The sequence below is a fragment of the Ursus maritimus genome, unplaced genomic scaffold, assembly GCF_017311325.1.
Source record: "Ursus maritimus isolate PB19 unplaced genomic scaffold, ASM1731132v1 scaffold_12, whole genome shotgun sequence".
In the NCBI taxonomy this organism is placed as follows: Eukaryota; Metazoa; Chordata; class Mammalia; order Carnivora; family Ursidae; genus Ursus; species Ursus maritimus.
The window spans coordinates 56007541-56027969 of record NW_024423564.1 but is presented as its reverse complement, the minus strand read 5'-3'; the positions used below and the strand labels follow the sequence as shown (position 1 = coordinate 56027969).

The 20429-nt window shown below is 43.8% G+C and overlaps 1 protein-coding gene across 13 annotated transcripts in view; it reads left to right on the top strand.

The window, feature by feature from the left end:
- FGGY (FGGY carbohydrate kinase domain containing) overlaps positions 1-20429 on the top strand; it is a 503109-nt gene that overhangs the window by 286027 nt on the left and 196653 nt on the right. For 12 of the 13 annotated variants that reach the window (XM_040627236.1, XM_040627231.1, XM_040627230.1 and 9 more), the window contains 2 exons: positions 3535-3682; positions 16836-16910. In XM_040627236.1, coding sequence (XP_040483170.1) covers positions 3535-3682; positions 16836-16910 — 223 coding nt within the window. The remainder of the gene's footprint in view (positions 1-3534; positions 3683-16835; positions 16911-20429) is intronic. The other variant, XM_040627232.1, reaches the window with a different exon arrangement.

The window sequence follows — 20429 nt, the reverse complement described above, 5'->3', positions numbered from 1 at the left end:
CTTAAAATATTTAAGGGACAAGTAACGGAAGAGAGCCGGCTGGAGAGGAGGCAGGAAAACCAAAAGAGTATAGTGTCTGGAATCAAGAGAAAGAGAACAAACGAGTAAGAAGTGATCAAGTGGTACAGAATGTGAGAGACAATTCAAGTAAAATAAAGGCAGAAGATGGTCCATTGGAGTTGGTGACAAAGGGTATTGTTCCTCACTGTGGGACCACTTTCAGTAGACTCCATATTGTGGAGGGTCGAGAAGTGAGGAACTGGAGACAGACTTTCTCAACTCCTGGAAAAGGCACAGATGTCTTTTGGTTACACCATGTATTCCGATTTTTGGTTTCAAAATATGGTCACTACACTTCTGGGCAGCCCAAGAATCCCAAGAATTAAATGACTTACGGAGAGGCAGGAGATAGTAGAGATTCTAGGGGTGCTGTCCTCGTTTAAGATTGTAAGCAATGAAGTCTGAAAATAATCGTCCCTGACTCTTGGATTTTTTAAAGCTAGAAATGAATTTCCTACGATGGGAAGGGCGGGGGAACTCTTTCTTGATTACCTATCACTTTATAGTGCTCAGGCTCGATATTTAATCTTCATAGCAGCCTATAAGGTGAGAGGATTAGCCCCAAATATAGAAAAGTAAACTAGGCTTGGGGAGGTTTCGTGTACTTAACCACCCAACTGCGACATGGTGAAGTCACTGTGTGGTTGTTGAAACTATTTTCTTCATCATATGCAGTGGGGACCAGGGCAGCAGGAATTCCTCCCTCTGAGAGAAGATATATGAGCCCAGAGTTTGTGAGAGGGAGGGAGAACCACCCACTTGAAACATCTAGCATGTGATTCCCAAGCTGGAAGAGGGCAGACCGCCATTTGAGAAGGAATTGGTGAAAAATACAAAATGAGACAAAAAAAGGCATCATGGACGGTTAAAATTATGTGAATAATGATGTGCATTTGTTATTATAATGTTTTCCAAGTGCATTTCATTTTGAATGATATACTCAGATAGTGCACATGGTAAGGTATAATTGAAAAAACATGCAGGAGAATGGCTGCATTCAAAGAATAAACATACAGCTGTGAGGAGGTTAGAAGTCAAAGGGGTAAGCATATGCCCCATCCCCCAGGGGTCTCATTAGTGTACGAGTGACCATATATGTAAGAGGCTAAACGAATCTCACTGTTTGCAAAGACCCGCAGTAAATGAGACAATGACAAATCAATAGTAATTAGGCCTATAGGTTCTTATTGACCCAGATGTCTGAAACCAAATGCCCGGCCCTGAGATTCCTTGAGAGGCAAATGAAAAGATTTATAGACGTGTGCTTTAAAAAAAAAAAAAAAAAAAAAATCCCTTCTCTCTAAGAGCAATGATGGTATCCTGAAGTGGGATATTGCTAGGATCGGGGCAGACTCTTAACTTCTGGCTCGAAATGACATTGTCGTGGCTGTTGTTGTCACTGTGGTTCCTTTTGGACCATGAGCAGAGAGAGCTGGGAAATAGAAAAGCAGAATGTGATCATATTCTCCCCAGGTGTAAGGCTCTGGTCCTACCTTCCATGGAGGCCTCCAGGACCCTTTCCTAACGCTGTCCTAGGACCATAATGAAGCAGAGTTTGAATGTGGGCTTCGATGAGTTATTTCTGACCTAGGTTACAGAAAGCACATGGCTTCAGAATCACACAGAGGAGGGTTTATTGAAATTCGGCCTCGATCTCATGTCTTCGCTTCTTTGAGCATCCTTCTGGAAAGGGGTGTTATCGGTACTGGGCTCATGGGGCCGGGGTTAAAGGCCTGTGTGCTATCAGGCAGGGAGTGGCAGCTGATGATGCTGGGGCAGGTAAGCCTTTTTCCAACAGTAACATTATCCTCCTAGTAGGATCCAAGGCAGAAGATTTTTATAGATGGAAATAAGGTGTCACAGCGAGAAGCAAAGAGATTGCCTCCACCCAGCATACCTTGCGCGCACACACAGAGGCACGTGCGCACACACAGGCTCGCATGCATATGCGCAGGCGCGCGCGCACGCACAGGCATGCAACACACACAGAGGCTGGCATGCACAGGCAGGCGCGCACACCCAGGCATGCACGCACACCGAGACACACGCTCAGAGGCTCGCATGCACGCACACAGTACTAGCGTGTGCACACACACACGCTTGCACTCACTCCTGCACTTACATAGAACAGTTTTGTTTTGCTATCTTTCCTGTATTGGGAGTTCCATGTGAAATTTTTATTTAAGAATTTGAAAACCACTGTTCTACTTGTTTGTTTCTTCCTTTAAGCTTAATTTGGAAAACTTTTGGGAATTTCATGGGCTCCGTGGGAACATTCACAGTGTCTCAAAACTGGAACTAGAAATTCCGAGCTGCACTCTTAAAGCATTTTCAAAACGCAAATAATATCATGTTAGGTATCTCAGATATTAACCTCCCTTGGACATTGATTTCCTATATTTTTTTTCCTGCCATTATTCAAGCCGTGCTTTTAACCTTTAAAGCTATCTTTCCAAGGTCACCAGTAAGAAGTGCTACGGATGCCACCCTCTGATAAACCCACTTTCCTCTAGAATCATTGGTTCAAGATTTTGAGAAGGAAGCATATTTAAAGAGGGGTAGGGTGACCCACTTCAATCTTAGTGCCATGCAGTAAGATTTAAATCAGTGAGCTAGATATTATGATGCCCACTTTATGTATGAGATAACTGAAGTTCAGAGAGGGTAAGTCACTGGCCCATGTCACCCAGCTAGGTTGGGTGGAACCCAGATCCGAGCCCAGGACTACCTTGGCTCCCAGTCTCCTCATCTCTGTCTCCCTCTCGTGCAAACATGTGAAGACTGGGAGGTGGTGTGACCCCCTCATTCTGCACCCAAAGAACCTGAGCCTTAGAAAGGAGAAAGAACAAACACCATGACATTTGGTGCATTTGGGTTGGAAATCAAGTCTCCTGATTCCTAATCTAACTGCATTCCTCTGTCCTGTCACTTCCTTTAGCCAATTCCCATCCCAAGTCCCAAAACTTACCTTGATACTTGCCACCTCATCATTATTGTTACAATGAGGAATATTGATTTTAAAAAATCCTTTACATATGTACAGTATTGTACAGTTTACAAAATATGCTATCTTAACATACATAGTCTTTGATCTTCACAATAACCCTATGAGGTAAGTTGGACAGGGATTATAATATCTGTTTTTACAGATGCTAAAAAAGTGGTTCAGAACGTTTGAATAACTTTCTCATGGTTACACACCTACTAGGGGTAAAGCCACTCCTGGACCTGGTGTTCTGATTCCAGGCCTTTCCACTTTGCACCAGGACACGCTACCTGTTCTCAGTGATGGCCCGGTATGATCAGAGAGTGCAGTATGCTGGTTCCCGTGGGTTTGGGTAGTTTCTCTGAAGGTCTGGGGACTCTGCTTTCTTTCTGGATCTGATATGAAAGTACAAATCATTTCTTTCTGCAGAACAGTTTGCTTCCCGACCCTACCCCCCCTTTTAAAAACAAAATCAATTTCTCTTCCAGATGCCAGAGTGTATATGCATATTTGAACAGTCACCTGGATCTGATTAAGAAGGCTCGGCCTGTGGGTTTTCTCACTGTTGATTTACATGTTTGGCCAGATTTCCATGGCAACCGGTCTCCCTTAGCAGATCTGACACTGAAGGGCATGGTAAGTAACAGCCAGTCCTTCCATGAAGGTGAAAGCAGGCCAAAGGGCTACAAAGTTTGGAAGAAGCAAAGTGAGGAGAAAGGAAAAGAGGAAAAATAAACAGGACAGGCCACGGGCGCACAGGCTTTTTGCCGAAGCATCGCTGTTGCGAAGGCTCCTGCTGCTCCCCAGGATGAGCTGCTGAAAGTTCTCATTGTTTCTGAGCCAACCTTGAAAGCGTTAAAAGCACTATTTCTTATATTTAGCTACTGCTGCCTCTTTGTCCTGTAGAGCAGCTGGAAGTCGTGAGCCCCTGCCTGTGTGATTTTTTATTTACATCACTTTGCAGAGTCATGTTTTCTGTCTCCATCCCCAGGCCACCCGGTAAATAAGTGGTAAATATTACCACCCATGGTCTTGATTGCCACAGCCACATGTCTGCTCAGGCTCTGAGTCAGAGCTGTTCCAAGTGCATGTTAACATTATTAGGATTTCAGATTCAACTTTGCTAAAAGTAAAATAAAATTAATAACTTGTGTCGGTAGATAAATGGAGCTGCTGGTGACCTTTGGGGTCACTGGTGGTGCAGAAGATTCTGGGCCCTCCTGGGCCAAGGTGAACTTGGGGCAGCGTTCATAGCCCCCTAAGCTAAGATAGGGCACCCTGGGGGCCAGGCGAAATTAGGTGGCTGAGAGTAGGATAGCCATTGAGAATCATATTTGAGGTTGGAGGAAGCATGTTCAAGCTAGAGAAATAGAACTAAGCTTCAGAGGCCAGGAGGGGCCACAGATAAGAAAATAAGCCAGAAATTCAGAATCCAGGAAGATGTCAAAAAGTTGAGAAGCAGAGTGTACAGTGAATGGAGGTGGGGAGTTCAGAATGGAGGCCGTAAGCAATGCAGGGTTTACATGGCATGACGGTGGCATAGGCTGCTGGCTTAAAGAGCTTCAAGCCTCAAAATCCTATGATTTTGTGATTCATTTTATTGAGATTGTTTTCAGTGTTTTTATGATGCCAACAGGAAGACCTGATCTTTATTTTCATTACCTAGCTGACATAATCAACTTCTGCTAATAAAAAGGAATCACGGGAAAAGAAAAAGAAAATTGGACATAGCATAAGTTATGTCTGTCTGGAGTCCATGAAGCATGCCCACACAACAGATAATGAGCTTGGCCTCCTTACTTGGCCTGTGGAAGCAGAAGAGGAATGTCGGGAGAGGGCCATGTGGCTACAGGCTGCGGCCAAAACGCTGTACTTGCAGATAACTGGCTCTTTGGGTACAAACAGAGGTTGGGGAAGAGCACATTATGTATGGATACAAAAGTGAATGTCTTAATTGAAGACAAATATCTGAAACCAAATATAATGGACCTTTAAAATGTTAAAGATGTTAAGAAGCGTGGCCAGTTCATAAAATGACCCCAGAAGAAAGCAGGGCTATGTAGTAAAATGATCGTGGGTCTGGAGTCCATGGACTTGGATCTGGAGTCCTTCCCTGGGGGCTCTCTTTTGCCAATTTCTGTTATAACCAGTGTGGCAAGACCCATGGTTCCCAGTGGCTTTTGTCTGTTTCTTAAAACCAAGCCTGACATCCAAAGACTCAAGAGTTACCAGCATAAGGATACTCTTATAAAGGTAACCCAAATCCAGAATGTAATCCCCAAGGAGTCAGTGGAGGGTTTTGAAGAATGCCTGCCTCATTATAATGAGTACAGCTAAGTACATAGTCACCAAAGAAGACTACTTGCATGGGGACATCTCCCCAATTGTATCAGAAAATCCTAGTATGTTTACTTTTTTAAAAAGTTTTCTTGTTTTATAAGCATACCTCCTATGTCACATAGTATTTCTTAGCAATGACTTCCCTTTGTAACTGTTTTGGGGTTGGGTTTACATTGGAATACCTGCCACTCTGTGAGCTTACTTCACCACATTGGAAGGAGAAGATGACCTCGACAAGATAGAAGAAAGGAAATTCTCAGCTAAAAATTTCTCCCAGTATTTCTGTCCCTTAGTTAGTTTCAGATAACATCAAACTAATCACCCTGAAATCTCTATTGCCATGTTCTCCTTTGTCAGAACCTACAATGATGACTGTCTCCAGCACCCATTCAGTAAATACTTATTTCGTACCTAGACGTGCAAGCCACTGCTGTAGACACAGTAAGGTACAATAATTCCTATGTTCCTGGAGCATGATTCAAGGGAAGAGAGGGAAGTGCTTGACAAAATGTATACATAGCAACTAGAATCGTCAGGATATCTTCTTTTGGCTCCTGAAACATTTCTCTGGGCATACACTAAGTGTTAACATGTACTTAATTGATGGTCAGCATGGAGATCAGAAAGAAATCATGTATTGCTCTAAAAACATACATATGAACAATTTGCTAATATGAAATGGTCTAGTTGCTACTCTTACTATCTATATGATAAATATTTAATACCAATATTAATGGCAGGGCGCCTGGGTGGCACAGTCAGTTAAGCATCTGACTCTTGGTTTCGGCTCAGACTGTGATCTCAGGGTCATGGAATCGAGTCCCACATTGGTCTCTACGCTCAGTGCAGAGTCTGCTTAAGACTCTCTACCTTTCCCTCTACCCCTCCCCCCGCAAATAAATAAGTAAATTTTTAAAGAAAATACCAATATTAATGTCTAGGTAAATGAAGCTAAGAGTTTTCCATTTTATCACAATTATGAAGACATTTGCTCATCAACTACTTATTTTCACTAATACAGGTCCTGTTGTAGTTGCTGGGGGGTATAGAATAACTAGAGAGCATTCCAGCCTTCAGAAATAGTACTGTCTCGGGGAATGGGTAGGTAGACAGAATATATCAACAGGTACTATGAGGTCAAGCTCCAGGTGCCCCGCACTGCCCAGGGCTCCCTCAATGTGTGGGAGATACCTGCCCAGCCTGGTCTCAGGGGTCAGGAAGGCTTCAGACAGGAAATGACATCGACACTGAGTGAAGCAAGGAAGAGGGTTTAGAATCAGGAAAATCAGAGTAAATGCAGTGTTCTAGAAGGGAGGAGAACATGGAATGTGAACGCCTTCGATTTTGGCTCCCTGTATCATCTAACCAATGATAGGTTGCATTTAGCATTTTATCTTGGTAGCAAAAAAAAAAAAAAAAAAAAATCTCAGAGAACCACTGGATACTCCCTGTACCTCTTCTGCTTTCCAGCACTACACTCTTCCTTTCTTCGCTCTGCCCTTGGACGACTCTTGTCTCTTACCTTTGTTAGACATTCATTCACTCATTCATTCATTCATTCAACAAGTGCTTATCGATCAACTACCATGAACATAAAGGAAAAAGAAACCGTGTGTGTCCCAAGTTCACATAAAAGCAGGGAGATAGTTACTGTATGAGTGTGAGTGTGCGTGCATAATCATTACACAGTGTGACCCCTGTAATATAGGACCTGTGCAAACCAGAGTAGGTGCTCTGTGGATATCTGACTTAGAACGATTTTTTACGTGGCATTTGGGTAGTAAGCCCGATGCAGCCTTCCTCTACTTCATTCGAAAATACATGTGAAGATGGAAAAAAAAAAGGCACAAACTCATGCTGACTTTGAAAATTCACATGTCATTCAACTAGTGACATTAGAATTGACAGTCTCAGAATCTGGGAAGATTTTCCAGACTAAAAAACTAACTGGAACTTGTTGGATTAATCTATGACATATGAACAGAGTAAACCTCCAGCCTTGCAGGACCTTGGACCTCTCCACCTTCTCCTTAGCTGAATGACACAAGGTCCCTTTAAACCTCAGAACAGGGCAGTCCTCCCTCTACTCTGCTGCCAATGGTTTGAGGGTGTTTTGGTTTTTTTGGAAGCAGCCAGTGAGTTTCACTTTCCAGAACTCTTCCCACAATCCAGACCTTATCGTCCCTTTTAGTTCAATCCATCAGAAAACTGACAATCCAAGAAGCCAACTGGACAGGAAGTCTGATTTGGGATGACGGGTGATGCCCTGCATTCTAAGGATCCTGAGTAGGAATCTGGAGGAGAGGTATAGGTCCCCTGTCTGTTCTAGGGTTAGAAAACCCAGCCATAGTGAGGCCACCAAAGCTATCCAAAATAAAAACTGCTGGACTCTGGGAACTGGCAACTAGCTATAGGTCTCAAGAGGCAAGTCCACATTGCAGTGAGTGGGGCTGAGAGTAAATCGTGTGTACGGTCTGCTGGGAAACACTGAATATGTATAGCTCTCTAGTTAAAATGAATAAAAAAGATAAAGTGAGTCCATTAGGAAAAACATGTTGTATACAAAGCAAAAGGAGTACCATCAGAACACTTAGGGAAAGGCCTCAAAGAATTACATACTACTGAGACCAAAAGAAAGTGTTAAAAGCTCTTTGGCATATTTGGTAGGATTTTTTTTAAGGGCACATCTCTATGACACAGGGCAGAAACTTAGTGGGAAAAAATGTCCCTACCCTGGCTCTTGGATTTAAGCTCTGAACTCTCTCTCCTCAGTCATGGTTCTCGTTTCCTTCACACCCTCACTGACTCAGATTCCGGAAGCAATCACCACTCCTGGTTTGACCTGGCTCTAAACCCTTCTGCTTTAGGTGCCTACCCTCGGAAGTAGGAGCAGGGCATGACCCAAGAGTCTTTCCATTATGCGTGAGAGCATCGTTTTCTTCTGTTCTGGTAACAGTTGGCTCCCTGCCATGGCTCCCTTGCTGCTTCATTTCTCCTTTGCTGATGCAGTGTTGACCTGTAGCCCTGAGCGAGAAAGAGGTGGAGGTTAGGGGGTGGGCAACTTAATAGTGTGCCTGGACCGAGTAGCTGCCGGTGCAAATATTTCTCCTTTCTGCTTGATAAATTAGGTAAGGGCCATGCACATGATGTGTGAAGGAAGCAGCAGCTCAGGTCATAGCAATCGGCATCAAAACATTTAACTCTGCTGACTGTAGGTTCTTTAAAAGCAAAACAAAAGAAAAATGCGTACTTTTGAAGAAACATGGCATGGTCACGCATAAAGAAGGATGAAGCTAAATACCAGCCATGAAATGACTGGTTGGATAGTTTTTACCACTGTGCAACAGCAAGGAGAGCCCAGGGTTTGAAGTCAGATCTGTCTTTGCATCCTGCCCTGAAAATGGGTGACCTTTGAGGTTAGCTCTGTGAGGTCAGTCTGCTCATTAGTAAGCAGGACCAGCATGCGGATTCCTTGCGGGGTCATGGTCAGAATCAAATGGGGAGACTGTCCCATCGTGGACAGACAACAACAGCAAATACTAGTGAATCTGTAGCTTCTACTTTACTGGCCCGTATTTGCACGTTCGAAGATGACTAGCAGGATTCTAAGTGTGGCCTTTGAAAGCTGAGCAGCCAGTCACGAGCCATCCCCTTAGCCCGAGGACCAGCTGGACTCACCAGCCATGGAGGTCATCTGCCGTTAGCAACCAGTAGTGAAGCTCAGCAGTCACCTGGTCCATCACAGACCACGTTTCATACGGGTGCAGAGATTAGTCCTTCTCTGTATGTAAGTCCTTGGCCCTCAAGTCCCTCAGCACAACAGGAAACCCCCACGCGATGTACAAAACAGCTAGTGCTGTAGGAATTTTGGAAGAGTCCTTGCCTCCTCGTTTATGTGACCAGTTTCCATTCTCACATTAATACTACCTCTTTGTTTTGGGGGTGTGTGTGTTTTATTCCTTTCCTGACATATCCAAGAAGTAAATTAATCAATTTAATCACAGGTGCAAGTCACCTCAGGCGTATCAGGCCATGAAAACACCCTATTCACCAGTGGTTGAAACGTGTTTTCTCTGCTTCATTTTGCAAGTACAGCACTACCCAGAACAGAAAGTTATTTTCTGGTTCTTTGAAGAGCTGTGATTTCTAACATAAGGCCATATGCTGCTCAAACTGCTGGAGAGGTTGGGTGCTGCTCCAAGGGCTCTTCAAAGCAAGCACAGAGCAAGGGTGTGTATGACAAACTAGGAGGGAGTCAGGAAAGAAGCGTGGCAAGACCTTAGCCAGTTCCCAGAGGACTGAACCCCAGCTAGGGAAGGGCATTACTAAACAGAGTCAGATGTGGATGGAGTCAGCAACTCAGATGAGTATTTGCAGGAGCTCAGTAGAAGCCAGAGGCTGTATCCCAGTGGCTTCCTCTGATGGGGAGATGGATGACATAGCTGGGAGCTCATGCGCTAATTCAAGCAGCTTTGGACTGGTACATGTATCAGGCTTGCAAAGACATGGACGCTTTGATGTGAGTTTGTTGGTGATTTTGTCACAATGTCATGCTGTTTCATCTCACCATTTTTTACATATTGTTTTTGCCTCTGACAGATTGAGTCCCATAACAAAGCTTGATATCCTAAGTATCATTTAGCTGGGTTTCCCATAATGTGTTTTCTTATTGAAGCAACTAATTTAGCAGCTGATATTTTGTTTCGAAATAGGGGTCTTTTTTTTCTGGAAGTGCATTGTGTCAGGCATCGTGATAGATGCTTTACATACACCATTACCAACTCTTGGAGTAACCCTGCCTGACTTGCCCCATTTAAAAGGGTGAAGAAACTAAGGCTCAGAGACTCAAAGTTATTTGCCCAGAGGGGGGAAAAACAGAAGTATTAGAACCTAGCCAGTTCAAACTGAGGTCACTGACATCCTTTGGGAGAAAAAAAAAATTTTTTTTAAAGAAAAAAAAAAACTAGGTTTTTGTGTTTTCATACTCCTACTCTGCTTTCAGTGTGTCTGCCATGTTTTCCCCTCATTTTAGTGGATTTTTAAAATTATGTCAGATTCAGACATTGTTTTCTTAGTGTTTTCTATCTTCCCTAAATATACCAAACAACAGGTAAAACCCAGGGGAGGTAGGCAGGGGGAATATGGATTACAGACAGGAGTCCTTCCCAAGGTAGTATGGCATGGTAAAAGACTGAGGGATGAATTGGGTAGAAATCTGCTGGGAGGACCCAACAGATAAATAAAGGGAGAGATCTAAGTCCCAGGGGCCAAAGATGGGATCCAAGTTTGTGTAAATCAAGACAGGCCGGATGACACCAGCTCGGGGCCGGGACAGTTGACCAGCACAGCTTTGGCAGACTGGAGCACTGAGTACATTAAAATGACTTAGATTTAGAGCATCCGAAGGGGAACAAAGATGTGAAGGGCCTGCTACATCTTAGGAATAGCAAATGACTAGCGTATCGTGTATGGTTCGCCAATACAATAGGGCTGTGGGGGAGAATGTCAGTCTAGGCATTGTGAGTTTATTGATTGTCTCTTGCCGCTTTAATAAATTATCACAAACTTAGAGGCTTAAATTTATTATCTCACAGTTCTGTAGGTCAGAAGCCTGAGCTGGCTCAGCTCGTTTCTCTGCTCCGGTTTTCATAAGACCAGAACCAAGGGCTCTTATCTGGAGACTCGGAATAAATTCATTCAAATTGTTGGCCAAATTGAGCTCCGTGCAGTTGTAGGACTGAGGTGCCTATTGCCTGGCTGACTCTCAGCCGGGGATCCTCAGCTTCTGGAAGCCATGCATTTCATGACTCATTGCCCCCTTCTTCCATCTTCAAAGCCTGCAATGGCAGATCATGTCCTTCTCATGCTTTGAATCTCTTTTTTCCATTTCTGCCTCATTTCTCCTGCCTTTTTTTGGATCACCTGATGGACTCTTCTGCCTTCCTTTAAGGGCTCCTGTGATTACATTGGGTTTCTAACTAGATAATCCAGGATAATCTCTGTATTTTAAGGTCACCTGGCAAGGAACTAGTTCCATCTGCAAAGTCCCTTTAAAGCAGTGCCTCAGTTGGTGTTCGATTGAGTAACTGGGGGATGGGAATTTGGGGGGACATCTCTAGAGTTCCCCTCACCACACTGTGTTAACACACTGATCTGCATTTCCCAAATCTGGGTGAGTTTTAGTCAATGCCAAGTGTCAGCCTCGATTCCTGGTACTTACTGAAACCTCAGGGAGATTTGTTCCCTCTCTCTTCCAGGCTGCTGATTATTTCAGACCTGTTCTTCAATCTCCGTTCTCTCTCCAGAGGTTTTCTATAAATTTTTCTCTGATCCTCCTCATTTCCTTGCTGTCTGTCCATCATCTCTGCCTGTATTATTGACTGAGCGAATAGAGTATTTTACTGTTCCTTTGTCTTCTGAAAAGCTTTCAGCCAATTCCCTTGAGTCTTGGATACCTCATCAAGCTCTGATGGCCCTAGAAAATCTCAGGACTGGGGATCCTGTTTTCTTGTCTTTTGTAATCTTTAGAGACCCCTTGAGAATTTATTTCTAAGCTTTTTTTTTTTTTCCTTACTAACATACAACTAATTCCTTTAACAACTAAGAAGGGAAAAAATTAGCTAACTTAATTACTACTACATTTTTTAAGTAATTTCAATTATTTTAGGACCTATCAACCCATAATTCACAATGCCAAGTTAAGGACAATTATTTCCATAATTTATTGCGCATTAGGACCTTGCTGAAATGCATATTGCTGGGCCCACCCCAAAGAGTCAATAAATCTGGAGTTGGAGCTCAGGAAATCTGCATTCAGCTAGGATCCTGGGAAGGGGCTAGAGACGTGCCAAGCTCTCACAGCTACTAAGTGGCAGCAAGATTTAAGGTGAAGTCCAAGGTGAAATTCATCTGTCCTTCCTATTTACAGAGTGAATGAAAGAGTGTAGGTTGATAAGGACTAAGGCTTCTCTAAGGAGTCCTTGCTCGTGAGTCCCCCATCATCCTATCCCTGGGCACTCATCAGGGGCATGCTGCTTCTCCACACTCTTGATATTCTTATCTTTAACATAATGATCCTGATGCTGATGGTCAACATGCCTCTGCCTTGTCTTCCCCATCCTGTATACGCACTAGTCTTCAGTGCCCCTCATTAATACCCTGGGGGTACCCATACCATGTTGAAGGAGATGCTTTATTGCCACATTCCCATTAATGAATGGGATTGAACCCTTCATGCATTTAAGAGAAAGAGAATGAACATTTATTAGGAGAAAGGGAAAGAAAATCAACATTAATTGCAACCTATGCTCACAGAGTTGGCACTCTAAGGGTTTAGCTCTTGTGGACTCAGTCTAGCTTCCTGAAAAAGTAAGACACTTTGCAAATGATATTTAATCTTTGAAGATTTGTGAAGATATATCTTCACAAAAATGCCTTGAGGCATCATTATCCCTATATCATAAATGAAAAAAAAGAAATCTGAGGCTCAGAAAAGTCACAAAACTCAAAACCATTGTGCAGCCAGTTGGAAGAATGTTGAGATCTGAACCTTGGTGTCTTCCTTCATAGCTTGTCATCTTTCCATTCCCCCACACTTCTCTTCCAAGCTCAAAAATCCCAAGATTTACATATTTTATAACCATTATCTAGGGTGTTGATGTCATCGATTGTAGTTTGCATTTCTGTGGCCACCATATACATCACACGTCTCTAAATATTAATTTGAAGTGTTTTCTCTTGCAGTTCTCATTACACAATAGCAAAATAAGTAAAATGTGCTTACCAGCACAACTCTCCCATGGGGCTTCCCCACACATTTCACTGTCTTGCCCAAACGTTCAAAATAGGCTCATGCACATCTCCTATAAACACCCTGCTTCACTTATGCTTTCTTCCCACTTCCTCTTATGGATGGAACCATCCAGCCCTCAGACGGGGGTGTCTGCTCATCTGTCACATCTGGCTTTCTCACTGGTTACAAAGACACATGTCCCCCAGGACATCCCTGGCATTCCCGGGATGCTGCTCCCACTTCCCTACCAAGATGGCTTCCCAAGGGATCTCTGTAGCCTCTTGAGTGGTCCACATGGCAGGCACTCCTTAGAAAGTTCTATCTTGGGCCGACAGCCATTTGACTTTTGCCAAGGGAGGGCTGTGGTCCCTGGTATTGGAGAGAAAAATCAGATGGAATTCATGATTACCTGCCCTTCCAGAGTCTCCATCTGCATATCAGATGAGATGTCAAGCAAGAGGGCCCCAACCCGTAGTAACTGTAGAGAGAAATGTCTTCACTGAGTCACATTTCAACTCCATGGCTCTGGTGTTCGAGAGTCGGAGGGAGCTGTGGGAGAGCTGTGCTTGCTTAGTCCCTTTTGTTGCTGAGTACCTTCTTCTAGAATAACGTTTTCCTTCATGAAGGATAGCCAAGTTCTACTTATCAGAAAAAGAAAAGAGATGTCACCCATCCTATGTCCCTTTTGCCGGAGCTGCTAGCAAGCTCAGGAGTTAAATTTAGTGCTCAGTTACATGATCTCATTCTCAGTTTCTGGAGAAAACTAACTATCTTCTCTTTTCTCCTCTATGATTTCTGAGCTCTAGAGACACTAGACATTTAGAGAAGGGGCCATGAGATTTTTTTTTTTTTTTTTTTTTTTGCTTAAATACCAGTACTTTGGGGAAGTTCTCATGAATATTTACTGGGGATGAAGAAAATGAAATCTGGTAATAGTGCACCCCTTCTGTTTTATGGGTTCTTACTAATCAAGGAGGATATCAGAACGGGTTACATTATCAATGTTATACACGGCACTGGGGTTCCTAGTCAATTAATAAGGGGATGTATCTCACATAGAAAGTCAGATTTCTTCCCCATTCCATCACCATTTATCCAGATCTGGTCTTCAGGACCCACCTATAGGAGATGTGAGTCTGCTAAGCAGACACATACCCAGTCACGCAAAGGATCATGGCTTGATTCACGTTGCAGTCATGACCAGAGAGGAGCCAGAGGTAGCCTGCCGCCTCTCTAGGTCTGGGCCCACTTAGCTTTCCTAGTAGATTAACGGCCAGATTGAGGCCAGGCCAGTACAGAAGAGAGAGACCATTCATGAAGAGTGATCTTTATACAGGCCCATTACATGCCATGGAGCTGGTCGATCACACAAGATGCTCACATGAAGGGACATTCTACAGGGCTGAGAACCTGTCCACTCCGCTGCTTTTCATAGTTCATTCTACCAGATGGGATGCCTTCTGCGTTAGTCTGCCCGGAGGGAGTGCTTTTATCTAATTCACACAAAGGTTCCATATGAGCCACAGGGACACTCCTTTTACCCCTATCTCGTATAAGCCACTGTGACAAGGAAAGCTAAGTGTAGAGAGGAGGGGGGGTTGGAAGCCTAGAATGAGCAACTAGAAGTGATCTTCCAGTGTTCTGTCTTGGGGCACAGAGCAAATGCCCCTCGCCTCTGCAAGTAAATGAAGAGCCAAGGTGGTAAGCGTGCTCCTCTCTTAATCATGGAATTAGGCACAAAAGGCTAGAATGTTAGGAAAGACAGTGGTACACACAAAAGGAAAAAGGGAGCACTGTCGCTAATTCACACATTCAACAGGTAGAAACTTAGTGCCTCCTCTTTGCCAGACACGGAGCTAGGCATTGCAGATGCTGTGTGAGTATCACAGGAAGTCTGTCGGACAGCTCGGTCCGGCTTCCATCCTCTGGGTTCCCTGGGGCACGTTCCTCGTGCACGCTACAAAGCGAACTTTTATAGCATCAGCAGTGTTCATGTTCTCCCTTGCAGCATTTGTACTGTCTGTCGAGGTCTCTGGGGAACTTTACAAGGGATGTTCCTTCACAGAGTTGGCTTGGGAGGATGCCTACCCAGAATTCCCCTCTGGTCTCTCACTCAAACCTGCCATGTTCCTGTGTGTGAAAATCAAAGGCATAGCGCTCATCTGGTTACCCAGTTATTTGCCAAGAGAAATTACCAGCAGGTCGCTCTACTGAATGCAGGAGTCCCTGCATCAAGAGACCTCCACGAGCAATCAGAATAGCTGGAGCAAAGGATACTAAGTGAGGAGGGCTTTGTACAGAGGCTGGAGAAGCAAGCAGAGCCGAGCCCGGGAGGAAGTGCCTAAAACAGCACAGGCATTTCTTTCTCGAGATGAGGGCAACAGGGAATTTTTAACAGAGGGTAATATGATCAGATTTGCCTGTGGGAACAATTACTAGCTCCTTTGTGGAGAGGAGCACCAGTAGAAAAGGGGCCTTTCAGCACACACAAAGAACATAATGGTGGCCTGGATTGAGGAAGGGAGTGACAGCACGAAGAGAAGTGATGGATTCACAAGAAATTTGGGAAGCAAATGGACAAAACTTGAAGACTGCGTAAATATGGGAAGAAGGGAAAAGTCGGGGAAGAGTGCTGACAGGTCTTTGCTCTGGGCCATGGAATGGTGTCTGTGCCCTGAAGTAGGTCAACGCTGGCCCCTTCGTCGTGGCTTGGGGTGCAGTCTGGAAAGGGTAATTAAATGGGACTGGAGACACGAAGGAAAGGGACCTCAGTAGAACACTCAGCTCCTGTCCTTTGAATGCAGGCTGCCTGTCGCCACCTCATTGCACTCAGGATCATACCCACCATAGACCCTGAGTAAACACATGCTACGTTAATTAATTCTGTAATGTGAAAATACAAAGTGAGCTCCAGTATCGATGCCTACAAAATTCAGAGAAGGCTTGAAGAACCCAGCAGTTCTTTACCGTCTAAAAATGTCCCAAGAGAAGACGTTTGTGAATGGGAGATGTGAAGGAGGGACTGTGGACAGGTCTTGAAGGCATCCAAATTCAGCATCTTGTCCAATTCTGCAATCTCTCAGAAACTGACATACTGCATAGAACATGTGGTTCCGATTGACTTTAATGGGATTCCCTTGCAAACCACAGATTGTAAATTATCCCCTAGTAGGTATAACATTTATAGGAGACATATTATTTTACCCTGAATACCCCCTGGATGCTGTTACACTGAATTCTGACAACAGCAGAACTCGGAATAAGATCATCTTTTACTAGAAGCCACTGCTCCATGTTGATCTCTATAAGCCAAAGAAAATGGGTGTTTGTAATAAAAGAACATTTTCTTTAAAGAGGAAGAAAGACATTTAATTCCATGCTAAGGAATATCAAACATGATCTCCGTATAGTATTTGTCTTGTTTTGTTTGTTTAATACAAGGCAGGGCACTTTCTCTTGGAGAAGAAATGATAGTTTTTCCCAGGTCTGGAGATTAAACAATTTGGTAGTCATTTCACGTTCAGCTCACAAAAAGGGGATTTGCATATGAACTTGTTTGGGCAAGAAAACACATCTGAACGTGTTTCATGGGAACTATCTCTATCCGTGGCAGCTCCTTTTGGACATCTCTTTCTTTTCTTTTCTTCATCCCTACAGGTCACCGGGTTGAAACTGTCTCAGGACCTCGATGATCTTGCCATTCTCTACCTGGCCACAGTTCAAGCCATTGCTGTAAGACACTTTAATGCCATTTTTAAAGAGACTTAGGGCTATCAATAAACCTTAGGCCTCATGCTCCTCCAAGATACATGGTGTGCTTGTGTGACAGAGATTGTTAATTAAAGGGGAGCTTGCCAAAAAGAGATGCGTGTCTTTTCGGAAGGAAATCTTGATGAAGGTCTTCACCTGCTTTACTAATCACCTCACATAGCTGAAAGCTGAAAGGAGTTCGAGTCTCTGAACATCATACTTGTCATTTATTTAATTTGTCTTCCAAGTTCAATTAAGTAGAAGGAGATGCCATTTATGCTTGCACTAAGAAAAGCCAGTGTTAAGAATGTGCAAACTTATAAAACACACGATATTGTTCACTTGGCAAAAGGATTCATTATAGGGTTCCTTTAAATAGTAAGCGTCCTTAGTGTTTGTTTTTAGATAATTAGCTGCTTCAATGAGAGGTTCGGATGGCTAGGGAGAGAAGGAGGAGAGAATTTAACGCATTAGGAACTCCTACGCTGAAGATCAATCCAAAATGAAAACAAAATCCTACAAGCTGAAACATCACGATCTAAGGAATCTTACTCTCCAGAGGTGATCTAAAAATGGGGTATGTGCACAGAAGACTGGATGTGTGCATACGCTAGGAAGTGCATTGTGGAGGAGTGGGTCGTGGCTTTCCAGGTTTCAGAGTGGGGAGGAATCCCAAAATTACAGTTAAGTGAGGCTTAGCCACTCTGGTAAGAGAACGTGGACCAACAGAGAGGAAAAATCAGTTTGCTGGATTCTGATTCAAAATTTATTTTTCAGAGACACACAGAAAGTCTTTTTGTTAACATTATGTGGATATACTTATATGCCATTCAGTTATTTTGTTTCTCTATATACCACTTCCTTCAAAGCCTTAGTCCTTCAAATAACAGAACTACATACATTTTTTCCATACATCCGTATCACTATCAGAAGGGCTTTTCTTCTGTTCGCGTTTGTTATTTGTCCAGGTGCTGCATGGATGGGATAAGAGAGCAGAGATTCCCGACTAAGAAGGGAACATACGGTCTTACGTGGAATAGGCCAACTTGATTAGATGAAACCGTCCTTGTTGTTTATATACCAGTTTGACTGTATCTTCCTGAAGCAACTGTCATTGATTGAATAGCTTGGCCAGTTCAGTGAAATCAGTCAGTGGGCACTATTTATGGGAACTTGGTCAAAAACAGATAATTCTGGCATCTACCAAAATGGAGGGAGTGAAGAATAAAATGAATATGGAGGAGAATAATGTGCATCAGTAGTAAAGACAGTTATTTAGTGACCCCATTTTATGGTAACGATGATAATAATAATAACAATTCTGGGGTATTATGTGCCAGGCACTTTGCTAAGTATTTACAAATATTGCATGACTTAGCCTAGTGAGGTAGGTGTTAGTATCCCCATTCCAAACACATTAGAAACCTAGGCCTCAGCGAGGTTCACTAACTTGCTCAATTTCATATAGCTAGTCAGTGGCGGAGCTGGAATGGGAAGCCGCAGCTTTCTGAAATACAGCAGGTCTGTGAAGTACTGAGCAACTTTCATTTTCTGATTGTCGGTGCTAGTGTATGAAAAGTCTTAGAGTGGAATGAAGTGACTGCGTGGAAATGGAAAATCAGAGCCGTGTGATGCTTATCCTCCGAGTACACGCTAAGAGACAGAACAAGGGGCACCGTCACGTGCTGATAAGGACTGTCTCCTTTCACTGACGCCCACTCGCTGGGGCTTAGGACAGTCCCCCTGTAAGCGGGTGGGATCGTCCTCATTTTCCAGACAGAGGGAAAGCCACCTTGCAGGGGCAAATAGCCCACACGTGGTTGGTCGAGTCAGAACGCGAGCCTCTCCGAGAACTGCCTGTCTCACTCCCAGTCTTCTGCTCTTTCCGTTTTTCTTTGAAATGGTTGTAAAAGCTACACAGATGGGGGCGCCTGGGTGGCGCAGTCGTTAAGCGTCTGCCTTCGGCTCAGGGCGTGATCCCGGCGTTATGGGATCGGGCCCCACATCAGGCTCTTCCACTAGGAGCCTGCTTCTTCCTCTCCCACTCCCCCTGCTTGTGTTCCCTCTCTCACTGGCTGTCTCTGTCTAATAAATAAATAAATCTTTAAAAAAAAAAAAAAAGCTACGCAGATGAAATCAGCTTTCAAGCATTTCCAAGACCAGTTTTTATTTTACCCATCTTCGCAAACATTGTTATTTTGGCCAGCATTGCCTCACGGGGGCCCCCTTCCTGGTCAGAGCAGCAGAAGTCCAAGAATGATATAATTGACATTAAACGGAGTGCGAGCTGGGTGGAGCCTGCCCCACTTTCCCAATACCACACACTTGGAAAATCAGTCTTGTATTTAGTGGGTTCTGCATGTATTACGAGCGATCATACTTATTCTGTCCGTGGTCTTAATGACCTTTATAATACCACGAAGGGAAGGAAATTTCAGACAGATCATTTGATAAGGCTTTATCGTGGGGTCAGTTGAATTGTGAGGAGTTCAATCCATTTTGCAAAGGTACCAGGCTCTGCTGATCTTTCAGGCAAAAATGTGCATTTTAATGAAGTAGTCTGATCACAGATATTTTCCCATGATGTTCAACTTGAAAAAAAAATTTTTTTTTGTTCCACCGCCTCTGCATATTGCCCTAGCATCTACTTGTGGTGAATAGGTTAAAGTGAAACAAATTGCCCTCTATAGTGGTATCTGTGGTTGGTATTTTGTAGGACTAGAATGAAAGAGATATTGTAATGAAGTTAACTTGGGACTGTGCGAAACTCTCCATGAAGTAAAATTCTCTCTTGATCACACTTAATTGAAAGACTTGTCAAACAACCGGTTTATCCATAGCCTGTTCATCTATAGTTTTCCTTTCAGAATAGACCCTTAAAAAGTACTATTTGCATTTGAAGTCTCTCGATTTGCATTTGGGTCTGTACATTCCCAGTGGAATAGCCTAATTTTAATTTAAATTTCTCTGTGAAAACATTTTTTCCAGAAAGGTGAGCACAAAATCATTTTAGCACAAAGCCCTGTGGCAGGGCATTTAAGGAGGGTGGAACGTTTCACAGAGTGGAGCCTGGGACACCCGAAGGGAAGGCCCTGTTGCTAGCTGCCAGCCCGAGTGGGAAATTCTGGCCAACAATGCCACACGGGGGAGACGCAGGCTGTCACAGCCCCTCCCAAGGGAGTGCCTCTTGTTCTGATACTTTTTTGCCTTTTCCCAAGGGAATGTGCTTTGTGTTACCCTCCGCTCTGGACTGCTAATCACGTGAGCCGCAGGTCTGTGGTTTTAGAAGGATCAGAAATACCAATTTTGCATGGTATTTCCATGCATATGGGGGGTGGGGTGGGGTGCAGTTATCCTCTCCCAATGCAGACCTTACTGCCTCAGGCAAACCCCATAACTCCTACATGGGGATAACAAGGTGCAGTTTTTGAGTTTGTCCTAAGATGAGCAAGGATATGAAAGTGCCTAGCAGCGGGCCTAGAATACGGCTAGCAACCGGAA